The sequence below is a fragment of the Panicum virgatum genome, chromosome 9K (genome assembly GCF_016808335.1).
Source record: "Panicum virgatum strain AP13 chromosome 9K, P.virgatum_v5, whole genome shotgun sequence".
Lineage (NCBI taxonomy): Eukaryota > Viridiplantae > Streptophyta > Magnoliopsida > Poales > Poaceae > Panicum > Panicum virgatum.
In genome coordinates, this window is record NC_053144.1 from 21,934,320 (window position 1) to 21,945,976 (window position 11,657).

Genomic DNA, 11,657 nt, shown 5'->3' on the forward strand with positions numbered 1-11,657 from the left:
GACCGCGCGGGGCGGCAGGATGAAGCCACCGGCAGCTGGTGTTTCCCCTTCCTGATCTGGTCCTGGCTGGGGCGTGCGCGCCCGGCGGCCGCGGCCGGGACACCGTCATGCCGGCGCGGCACCTGGCGAATCATTCTGCTCGCGCCCTGCCCCGGAGACGGATGCCCGGAGGGGCCGTTTAGTTGCCAAACCAAAAATTTTTGGTTGTCAAATCAACGATTTGACCAGATATCGGAAGAATTTTTCGGACACTAATTAAAAAATTAATTTCAAAACTCACATAAAAACCGCGAGATGAATCTTTTGAGGCCTTTGACTGCATCATTAGCACATGAGGGGTTACTGTAGCACTTATGACTAATCATGCACTAATGAGGCTTAAAAGATTCATCTCGCCGTGTACATCCAAACTGTGTAATTAGTTTTGTTGTTTAACTATATTTAGTACTTCATATACGTGTCCAAAGAGAGACAAATTTCGAGGTGAAAATTTTTGGGAACTAAACGCGCGAGGAGGGCAGGCAGCACGCAGCAGAGGACTCGCTGGAGCCAACTCTGGTGGACCGGGGACGCCATGGCCATCGATCTGCCAGCTCGCACCACATGATGCGTCCTGTCTCTGAAAAGCTTTGCCGTCGTATGGATCACGAATTTGTGTGGGGGTGGCCGACGCAACGGACATGGCCGTGTACAATAATTGACCAGGGAAAAGGAGAAGCTACACCTGACAGGGGGAGCCTAGCAAAGCGGTTTTTGTTTTAACCGCGGTCCGAACGTCCCTCGACACATGGATCGACTTTGGGGGCATGTCCTCTAGCACGTCGTCCTCGAGCTTGCTTGGCATCACCTCGACGCTTTGGCGCCACTCCAAGCTTTTGCCTGTACGTACTGCATGATATCCTCTGCGTATCCCTAGCTTTGCAATCCTGCCGGCGACTGCAGTCTGCAGATATGGTTGCAAATGTGACTGCTGGGGATTGGGGAAACAAAGCAGCTCATACGTTGTTTCACACAAAACGACGAACATATGTAGGATAAAGATTCACATCATACCAGTGTTTACTCAATTGTTGTACATTTAACTCCCAACATGAAAAATAGATTCTGTAGTCACCACTGAACATAGAATGTATTGTGGTTACTTGGAAAATAAAATGCTGAGCAGCTGTCTAGTCTGTACATCGCTATGCATGTGCAATTTCCCAGACCTGCAGTCACAATCTGATCACGAACGTAACTATACAGCATCAACAGCAAAGTATGCAATTTACACAGACTAGATAATCAGGGGGAACACAAGAATCTCATTCAGTAAAGACTGAAAACGACTAGTGCACAGGAAGGACAAAAGAGGAAGATGGTTCAGAGCTACTCGACAAGCACCGACCTGCCCCGCCCTGAAGTTTTGGCTTTCGGCCATGCGCCTGATATGATGCTCACGCAGATATCAGGAGAAGCTAGCTTGGCGGAAGAGATCTCCGGGACTTGGACGAGAGATCCCGGGGGCCACCCTGCCCATATGCCCTTCCGTGGGGACGCCTAGGCGCCTAGCCATGGCCTTTGTCCTCGTCCACATCCGACAAGTACAGTGCATGATCTTCATGCTTCATGGATTCCCCCGGATCAACTTGGTTTTCAGCAAGGATGCCTGCACTTTGAGCAGCCGAAAGACGCAGAGTTTGTCGTCATGTGAGCGAAATTCAACCTGTTTGGCACCTGGCAAGTTTGAAAGTTGAAACACATTTCACGTCCTGAAGCAGTGTGCTGAAGTGATATGTCAATGCTGCAAACGCCACAAAGATGAGTAGAAATTGTTCACAGAACAGTACCTACCGTCAGCTTCAGGTGACGGTGCTTCATGTCTGCAGCTTCTCTGCGTCTCCTACAATCATGATATCTTTCTTCATCACAAAATCCAGTCACCGACGCGCCAGGGTTGGCCGATAGTGATGGCCCATCTTATATTCTTAATGCCGTCTACCAACCTGTCTCATTAATGGATTAATGAACAGAACAGCATTTCTTCTTGAAGTACAAGAGGAATCCTAAACTCTGTTTATTGAAAAAAAAGGGCGTACCCAGTGCCGTAGGCTTCCCGGTGCGTGGTCTGGGGAAGGGTTGTTTTTAAGCCCCAAGCCTTACCCACACAAATGTGCAGAGGCTGGGGCTCGAACCCGGGACCTTCCGGTTACAGACGGTAGGCTCTACCGCTGCCCCAGGCCCGCCCTTCTAAACTCTGTTTATTGAAAGCAGACATATATTCTGTTTCTTGAATGAGAACAAAACAGAAAGATGAAATGTCACATGGGATACAACGCAACTTCTCAATTCTTTAATTGTTATTACTAGTAGGACTGTATATCCTGCTTATACTTGATGGTATGCAAGGATATACAGATAATCATTTCTATCTGTATGTTGCAAGGATATACAGATTTATTCTGCAAGGATATACTTGATGGTATGCAAGGATATACACAGAATGCATTCATAGATCTGACACTAGTCAGCCAGTACAAAAGTTCTGTGCTTATATAGCTAAAAGATAAACCTTTTGTGCTTATATATAGCTAAAAGATAAACCAGTTATAATATGTGAAAAACATGAAAAGTGTCAAGTAGAACTGACAGGTCCATATAAACTCAGCCAATGAAGGAAAAATATATCTTTGACCTACCTAGAAAGCAAGTTGGTTTCCTTGCCATCTCTGTGTCACCATTGGACAGTAAACACGGTCTTATGATCGCAAATCTTGCCTGACAAAATGCTAAAAAAGAATAAGCAAAGTAGCACTTCTCTTCAAACAAAGAGATTTATTTCATATGACACTAACACATTTTATTTAACAAGGCAACTGAATATTTGCTTGTGCACAGATGTAGCTGGATAGCTAATGTGCATTTGCCCGCATGATTATGTGATTCACATAGATACACAGCAGAATGCCATGAGAAATATTAAGGATCAATAGTCTGGCAAGCCAGCAAAATGTAGCAATAGTAAAGTCTGAATTCAGAAAACACGAGAAAAATCCAGTATTTTACACATTTATATTTAGAGTAAAAAGACAATGGACTGTACCAAAATGAGTGGGTTCACTGATGCTGATTGTTGAAGAAAATGTGGTAGAACCACATACTAACTATGATCTTAGGCTCTTAGCTTTCTCACGTCATGCAAAGACAAGGTTTTTCTAACAACAGTGTTCGGTTACCATATCTTTGAATGACAAAATGCCCGGGAAGAGGAACAGGAAGGTGACATTCCAGAAACCGGGGACTAAGCCATTTTCATTGCAATTCAGACAAGTTGGTGATCGATGTAAATGGATGTCAAAACTTCAGCTTACCTTATGGTTTAGCACACATACTGACCAAGTGATTGGCTGCCGGCAGCACTGTCTCAAATGCCCACCTATTAAAACATGGCCGACATTGCGACTGAACACCTGCAGAGCAACAAACAAGGATACAAAATACAATAGGAGTGAGTCAGTCAGCGTGATGTGCATTGCTAAGAATAGTGACCAGGCAATTTCACTTACATGCTCCAAATACTAAAGGCCAGTTTTTGTAGCAAGTGCTTGTAATATGGGTAGATAGAAAAACTCATTACTCTTCTGTATAGCTTTACCAAGGACATAGTATAGCTTAATATCTGGATAAACACCAACAGATAGCATAATCGGCAAGAGCATCAAAGCTTCTTTGGTGAATTGTCTTTTGCATAGTCGGTTGATTGCAGCACTAAAGTCTTCAACAGAGGCCTCAAACCCTGCATCTAGAAGCTTACCAACCCACATAATCGCCCTGTAAGGCATTCCTTTTGCACATTGAGCTTTGATAAGTGTCATATATGCAAATTTTCTCAGCTTAACACCCTGTTTTCTGAAGGACTCCAGTTCCATTTCTGCATGAATGACTAGTCCCTTTGAGCACAACACATTGATCAGCAAGTTATAAGTAACAGGCGTGGGCATCAGTCCGCGGCATACCAATAGTTCATATATATGGAAAGCCATTTTGGCATCCCTTGCTTCACAAAAACCTTGTATAAGGGTGTTGTAAGGTATTGGATCAGCATTGAACCCTTGTACATACATTTCATCAAGAACACTCCTAGCATCATGGAACATGAGCTGCTTACAAAGTCCTTTAACAACTACGCTGTAAGTTATTGCATTTGGCTTGATCCCTTTTCCAATCATTTCTTTAAAAACACTTAGCATGGTATGAACTTTCCCAGCTTCCGAGAGCGCATCCATAAAGGTGGTGTATGTAACAGTCGTTGGCTGCAGATCACTTATCTGAATAGCCCTAAAATAACTCTCTGCCGCATGCAGATCCCCAATCTTGCAGTAGCAATATAGAAGAGAGTTGCATGTTACAATGGTTGGGCACATACCAGCCGTAATAATCTGATCATACAGCTGAACAGCATTACCAATATCACCCACTTTTGCATAACCATTAATAACTACATTATAAAGCACTACATCAGTTGGCTGATATTTGGTAGCTACATTTTCCAAATACAACCTTGCAACATCAAGGAATCCTTTCTTGCAAAGGCCCAGAAGAATAGATGCATGGTTTAATGAAGTTGGCATTACCCTCTGAGAAGAGCACATTACATTGCAGACTTGAAGCGCTTTTCCAATTTCTCCAAGCTTGCAGTACCCATGGATGAGGATGGAATATGCAATGACATCCATATCCAGACCAATACTGCATATCTCACGAAGTAGGTTTTCGACCTCATAAAATAGGCCTTTTTTGAAGAGAGCATTGATAAGGATGCTATATGTGACAATATTCAACACCAAACCTCGCTCTAAGATGTCCTTTCTTATCTTCATCCCTTCTTCAACGTCACCACCTTCACAATGGCCAGCTATCAGTATAGTATACGTAACAAGATCAGGTTCAAACCCTTGGTTTCTCATTATCTCAATCATTCTTGGAATTTGTCTTGTGTGACCGTGCAAGTGAAAGCCATGAATAAGGCTGTTGTAGGTGACAGTATCAAGTTCCATTCCTTCTTCAGTTACACTCTGAAAAATATCAAATGCTTCACATATAGACCCTAATTTACATAGACCGTGTATAATAGTTGAATATGTGTACTTGTTCGGACTTAATCCATACTTCAACATCAGGCATAAAATTGATTTTGCATTCTGAATAAACCCGCAATTACAGAATGCCGACATAAGGACGTTAAAGGTCATTTCTAAGGGCTTGAATTTTCCCTCTTTCCTTGCATCCTGAAAAAATGATAAAGCCTCTCCAATTTTATCTTGCTTGCAGAGGCCATCTATGAGAATGCTATGGGAATAATCACTCGGGGAGACACCACATGACTCCATCTTTTCAAAAATCTCCAGTGCCATGTCTGTCTTTCTTAGACTGTACAGTAAACTGTCATAAGTGGGTACCGAGATTTGAATGTTTAGGCTGCTCATTTTACTAAGAACATAAAGAGCATCATCAATCATTTGAGCTCTAGCATAACTATTTGCTAGAGCATCCCATATAATGCTGCTTGAATGCCACTCTCTGAATCCATGTGATAAGATGTCACAAAGAGCCAATGCAGACTCAGGCCCTACAGTAAAAAAGACATGGTAAAATTAAAAGGGGAAAAGGTGAAGTTCAAATATTACCTGCAGTTATATTTGTTGAGATACAAATTATATCACTTTCAAGACATGAGAAAGAACATCTATGGATACCCTACTCAGCTACTTGACAATCTGACACTCTGCAAAACTTTGACACCTGTGCTTCTGCTACCAGTTTGCCTTGTGCAGATAAAACTAGTACCGATGCCATCTATTTGCCTCTTCACACTTGTAGAATATAAACTAGTACCATGAAAATTGCACCTCGGTAACACATGATCAGAATTTGAGTCTAAATACGACTAACAGCGTGGAAATATCAGTAGTAATAGAGGGCCGTTGGTTTCCCCTAAATACGGGTATGTACAAGCATGAAAATTGCAGCTCAGTGTCGGACGAATACTGTTTCCTACTGACACAGTTAACAGCATGAATTTCCAGCCCAGCAACTGATGAATAATTGTTCTTCCTTGTTATCCGCAAGAGCAATTGCTAATTAGATACACAAACACAAACACTCACACCTAGCTCACCTTGTTCGCCCACCATCTGGGCCAACTCGCCGCGCATCTCCCGCCACCTCCTCTGCCACAGCAGCTCATGGCAGAGCCTGAACCGCGCGGCAATCGAGGCCTTCCGACCGAGCTCCGCCTCGTTTTCCCCTAACGCCCCCTCCTCCCGTGCCCAGAGAGGCCCGGGCGGCGCACCTCCCGCCCCGCCAGAGCGGGGAGAGGCCAGCCGCGCGTCCCCACCTACAACCACCTCGTCCTCGGACTCCGTCGCGGCCACCGACAGCGCCGCCGAGCAGGGCGAGTAGGAGAGCGGTCTACGCTGAGGCGCAGGTGGGCGGGGAGCGCGGCGCTGGAGGAGGGACAGGAGCCGGCCAAGGGGGATGCGTGGTGGAAAGGGCATCCGAAGCGGGGGCAGGGGCTCATGGCGGGGGAGCCGGGCAGAGGCGGCCTATGGTTTAGGAGCGTAGAGGTGAGCTCTGGAATTCCTTGCGCTGGTCCGCCGTGCGCTCGTCGGCGGCGGCGGGCATGTGGAGGAGGCTTATCGGCGGCGGCGGCGTGCGGTCGGGACGGGGGTTTAAAGGAACGGAAGGCAATTTTGCAATTGGAGCAGAGAAGTGCGAAACAGGCTATGGGCCAAAAGATTTTTCGGCTTCGAGTTTCAGTGTACAACGGGCCTTGAATGACATTCGGGGACATGGGTTTGTGGGCTGAGACCTGAGAGTCTGTTTGTTTTTCTAGATCCAAAATTTTAGACCATGGAATCTTGCCATTTAGAAATATTAAATAACATATATTTGTAAAACCTTTTCATAGATAAATGTATTGTGGCACGACGAATGTAATAAGCCTAATTAAACTATAATTTACTTAGTGATGCTATAGTAACCATCCACTAATTATGAATTAATATACCTTATTAGAATTGTCTAAGAAAGTAGCTCTAGGGTTATGCAATTAGTTTTACGATTAAACTTTATTCAATGCATTAAATAGAAAGATTATTTGATCTAAAATCTAGATCTAGAAGAACCAAACAGGGCCTGAACCTCCGAATGCCAGCAGTGATTCGCCGGGAATTCTATATATTTTCCGAAAGCTTTTTTCTTACCCGCCTTCCCGTATTTAAGATTCGGGCAAGCAATCATAACCATTAAATCCATCCAAACCTTAACTTCCTCTCTCCTCAACCTATCTCTCCTCTCTCCCCCTGTGTGCGCCGTGCTCCCCGCCGCCCGCCGCCGGAGAAGAAGCACATGTTCAACATTTCGATTTTAGTATTTCAACATTTTGTGCTTCCAATTTCAACATCTCATCTTTCCAGTTTCAACATTTTGAAAAGACAAATGTTGAATTTATTTAAGAAAATATTGAGTTAATTTTATCAAAATGTTGAACATATTGCAGCAGCTAATTGGGCCAAAATGAGCTTTAAAGATGGATGATTTATTTATCTTCCACAAGACACATAAGAGCCCCCTTGATTCGCGGGCCTGTGTGGAGATTTATCGACATTACGAATATACTGCATCCATTTTTTAAATACATAATATTATTGATTTTTCTTTCATTTTTATCCTCTCGTTTTTATATAAATATCTATACAAATACATACTCTTCCAAACATATTTTTTTCAAAATACATTTGATAACTAATCTAGTAATACTTATTTTATTTTACTAAATTGATTAAGTAAATATTGTTGGTCAAACTTTAAGAAAAAAAATTAATGGCATCATCATATATTTAAGAAAGGAAAGAGCACTACCTAACAACTTAATATAATATGTCAATACGGTCGTATAAAATCGTTACACTAGTCCGCGCGAAATGTTAAACTCAGTAATTCGAATCAGCTACTGCTGCTTCCTTGGATCTGCTGCTCTCATTGTTTTATTTGGGTCACATGCCATTGTTTGGAGCTTGCTAAATCGCCAACCATCCTCCGCAAGCAAAGTACTCCAGCGCTTTGCTGCTTGGTTTCACTGCTTGGTTTCACACACACGGCCCGCGTACTAACGTTTGTCATCGAATCTGAACAACACCACACGCGCCGGCCGCCGTGCGAGCCGGAGAAGCACACGCTCCACTCGCCCTAGCCAGGATTTTTTTCATTTTTATATTTAAAAAAAATTAAAATTTCAAAAATATATGGCCATTTCGAAAAATTTCAAAACTATACCCCCGTCGCCCCCTGCCTGGGCGACAGGGGGCCTGTCGCCCTCTGGCTGAGCGACAGGACCTAAACGTAAAAAAAAATTACATTTAGGTCCTGGCGCCCAGGACGCATTAAACAGCGAACTTGTAAAATTGATATAAATCATAGAAAAATCGGAAAAATACAAACTCAACTATTCTGGATTCTATGAAACAAGATCTACAACTTTTGTTATATAAAGTTTTTCATTTGATCAATGTATCTTGCTCTATTTTAAATACCAATTTAATGCACTTTTATTTAAATCTCAAGATCCATCCTTTGTATGCATGTCATCTTTGGCCATAGTGTTGCATATGGTGAGCATAGGCTTGTAAAAAATTGGTAGGCCCAGAAAATATTTTTAGAATAAGCTTTTAAATTAAATCTTGCAATATGTCTAGTTTAAATGGGTTATTTATCCATGCTGCTATACTGAGTTTTAGAAGCCATAACTTTTACAGTACTATTATTTTATTTCCTAAGAGCTATAAAAAAAGTTTGGTAAATTTTAGATAAGCACAACTAGACCAAATGAATTATTTCAAATTTTTCTAGGTACAAGAACTATTTTTCTTGATTTAGTGCATTTACCTTAGTCATAATTCATTTGGTCTAGCTGTGCTTATCTACAATTTACCAAACTTTTTTTATAGCTCTTAGGAAATGAAATAATAGTACTGTAAAAGTTATGACTTCTAAAACTCAGTATAGCAGTATGGATAAATAACCCATTTAAACTAGACATATTGCAAGATTTAATTTAAAAGCTTATTCTAGAAATGTTTTCTGGGACTACCAATTTTTTACAAACCTATTCTCACCATATGCAACACTATGGCCAAAGATGACATGCATCCAAATGATGGATCTTGAGATTTAAATAAAAGTGCATTAAATTGATATTTAAAATAGAGCAAGATACATTGATCAAATGAAAAACTTTATATAACAAAAGTTGTAGATCTTGTTTCATAGAATCCAGAACAGTTAAGTTTGTATTTTTCCGATTTTTCTATGATTTTATATCGATTTTACAAGTTTGCTGTTTAATGCGTCCTGGGCGCCAGGACCTAAATGTAATTTTTTTACGTTTAGGTCCTGTCGCCCAGCCACGGGGCGACAGGGGTATAGTTTTAAAATTTTTCGAAACGGTCATATATTTTTGAAATTTTAATTTTTTTAAATATAAAATGAAAAAGATCCCCCTGGCCACACCACTAGCTTTCCATCGTCTCTCGATCTTGACGGCGGTCGGCGGGTGCCTTGGGCCTTGGCGAACACCTTTTTTTTATCAGAACATACCTGTATTATACGTTAAGGATACCGTACAAAAGACACATACACATACAGATACATTCGAGAAGGATACAGAAGACAACTGTGACGACCATTTTGCACAGAAGCCCCTAAGAAAAAAAGAAAAAGCACATAAGGCTCTAAATCTCCTGTTGGTCGAATCCTTCCGACGTCGCTGTCGCCGGCCATCGCCGGAGGAGCTCCACTGCCAACCCAAAGTCGGAGAAGCCCAATCGCCACAAGGCTTTGAAAGTAGCCGCAGTAGAGGAAGCAAACGCCGAAGCTGCATCGGCCGGGGACGCACCCGAGCCTCGCCGACCATGGACAGGGCCTCGTCGCCGGCGACAGAAGCCGCCGCGAGAAATCCAAGCCATGTCCACTCTCCAACCATCTGCACGGCCCAAAGCTGCCTTCTTATCCTGGACCCTAGAAGCCGACGAACTCACCTTCCCTCTGGATCGATGAATCGCCGGCAGACGACTCCTATACAGGAGCTCCACGCCGGGAGCACCACCTCCACGGGCTCGCCGTCGGCGCCGGAGTGGAGCACCAACGAGGCGGGGAAAGCACGGGAGGACCTTATTTCTTGACGACGACGCCGCCGCCGCCTCGACGCCTAACCCTAAAACTACTAGTACCACCGCCGACAGGGGGGAGCACGGCGGTCTCCACCACCTCGCGAAGCCCAGAGGGCCATCGAAGGCGAGGAAGACCGCCGGCCCTGCCGGCGGCGACCGGAGCGCTCGCTCTCCCCTCGCTCAAACAGTAGCTAGCCTAGAGAGTTCGGAAGAGGACGACAGCCCAGATTTGTTGGCGAACACCTTTGGTTTGCCTTCCCTCTCTCTCCAAAGATAACACAGGGTGTGTTAGTTCGCGGAAAATTTGCGAAAAAATTGTTGTAGCACGTTTCGGTTTTATTTGGCAACTATTGTCCAACTATGGAGTAATTAGTCTCAAAAGATTCGTCTCGTTATTTACAACCAAACCGTACAATTAGTTATATTTTTTAACTACATTTAATACTCCATACATGTATCGTAAGATTCAATATGATGTGCGTCAGTGAAAAATTTTGGGAATTTTTTGCGGAACTAAACACAGCCACAGCCTTTTTCGGTGTGCTTGGCAGACGCGTCCAGCTAGCACGGCTCAGATGCTTCGCGACGACATTGTTTGGAGACGGAATGATGGAAAGCAGGCCGAAATGCGAATGCGTGGCGCGCTTTGCCTTTCGCCGCTTCGATTCTCTTCCAAGTTCCAACTCCGTCCTCTCGTCGTCGTAGGAGTATTTAACTTCACCGACGGCAGGAAAGGAACCCCCGGCCCGATCAAACTCCTGGCCCGATCGAGATCGTCCCCACGCTTTCACTCGAGCCGGCGATCAGCTCCCCACGCGACCAAGAACACGACGCCGCGTCCCCCGCTAGAGCTCCATCGTCCTCCCCTTGCAGGCAGCTCGGCCGCGTCGCCGTCGCGTAGTATACCCAAGCACGCGCGGCCGCGCGCGGATCAGGCGCGCCGAGATGGAGCTGGTGCTGGTGATCTCGCTGCCACTGGTGGCCCTCGTCATCATCGTCGCCATCATCCTCTGCATCATCTGCCGCTGATCGCACCACCGCGCACGCCATGCGCCGCCGTTGCGGCGTCGCCGTTCCGTTCATCCGCACACCCGATTGTTTTTTTTTTGTAACCACAGCATAGTAGCGTTCGTGCGTGCGTGCGTGAGTGTGTATCCACTGGCGCCGGTGGTCTGGCGTGGATTGTGATTGGAGTATTGATTTAGTTTTGGACCTCTCCTGTCTTTTTCATTCCTCCTTTTTCCCCCCTTCTATCTCCGACTCCAAAGGCATCAGACGCATCACGCATCATCATCGTCTGCACGTGTCTTCGTAACGAAGGAACCGGAGACTTCTCGAGCTTAGGAGTTTTGATCTGGCCACACAGATGAGCACAGTACTCAGTGCTATGCTGTAATAAGCTTGTGATCTCCGATGAGTGACGACGTGATGGCCAATTAGTCGATTCAC

General features: G+C 44.3%; 1 protein-coding gene across 7 annotated transcripts; it reads right to left on the bottom strand.

Moving 5' to 3' along the window:
- Nucleotides 1–1,030: 1,030 nt before the first annotated feature.
- On the bottom strand, nucleotides 1,031–6,726 carry LOC120650763 (putative pentatricopeptide repeat-containing protein At1g13630). 7 transcript variants are annotated; one of them, XM_039928025.1, is made up of 7 exons: nucleotides 6,158–6,726; nucleotides 3,546–5,608; nucleotides 3,351–3,449; nucleotides 2,679–2,757; nucleotides 1,834–1,985; nucleotides 1,388–1,716; nucleotides 1,059–1,208 (listed from the first exon to the last, which is right to left on the bottom strand). In XM_039928025.1, exons 1-2 carry the CDS (start codon nucleotides 6,534–6,536, stop codon nucleotides 3,558–3,560), a joined length of 2,430 nt encoding a protein of 809 aa, XP_039783959.1. In that variant the 5' UTR covers nucleotides 6,537–6,726; the 3' UTR covers nucleotides 1,059–1,208; nucleotides 1,388–1,716; nucleotides 1,834–1,985; nucleotides 2,679–2,757; nucleotides 3,351–3,449; nucleotides 3,546–3,557. The 7 variants fall into 7 exon arrangements, with proteins under 7 accessions (XP_039783954.1, XP_039783959.1, XP_039783955.1 ...); XM_039928020.1 differs by having other exon boundaries at nucleotides 1,031–1,716; XM_039928021.1 differs by having other exon boundaries at nucleotides 1,078–1,751.
- Between the last annotated feature and the right edge of the window lie 4,931 nt (nucleotides 6,727–11,657).

Bases quoted from the DNA above. Each gene is read 5' to 3' on its own strand.
- LOC120650763 (XM_039928020.1), bottom strand. From the start codon at position 6,536: ATGCCCTTTCCACCACGCATCCCCCTTGGCCGGCTCCTGTCCCTCCTC. The intron at 5,609-6,157 runs GTGAGCTAGGTG...TTTTTACTGTAG, and splicing joins CCAGATGGTGGGCGAACAAG to GGCCTGAGTCTGCATTGGCT.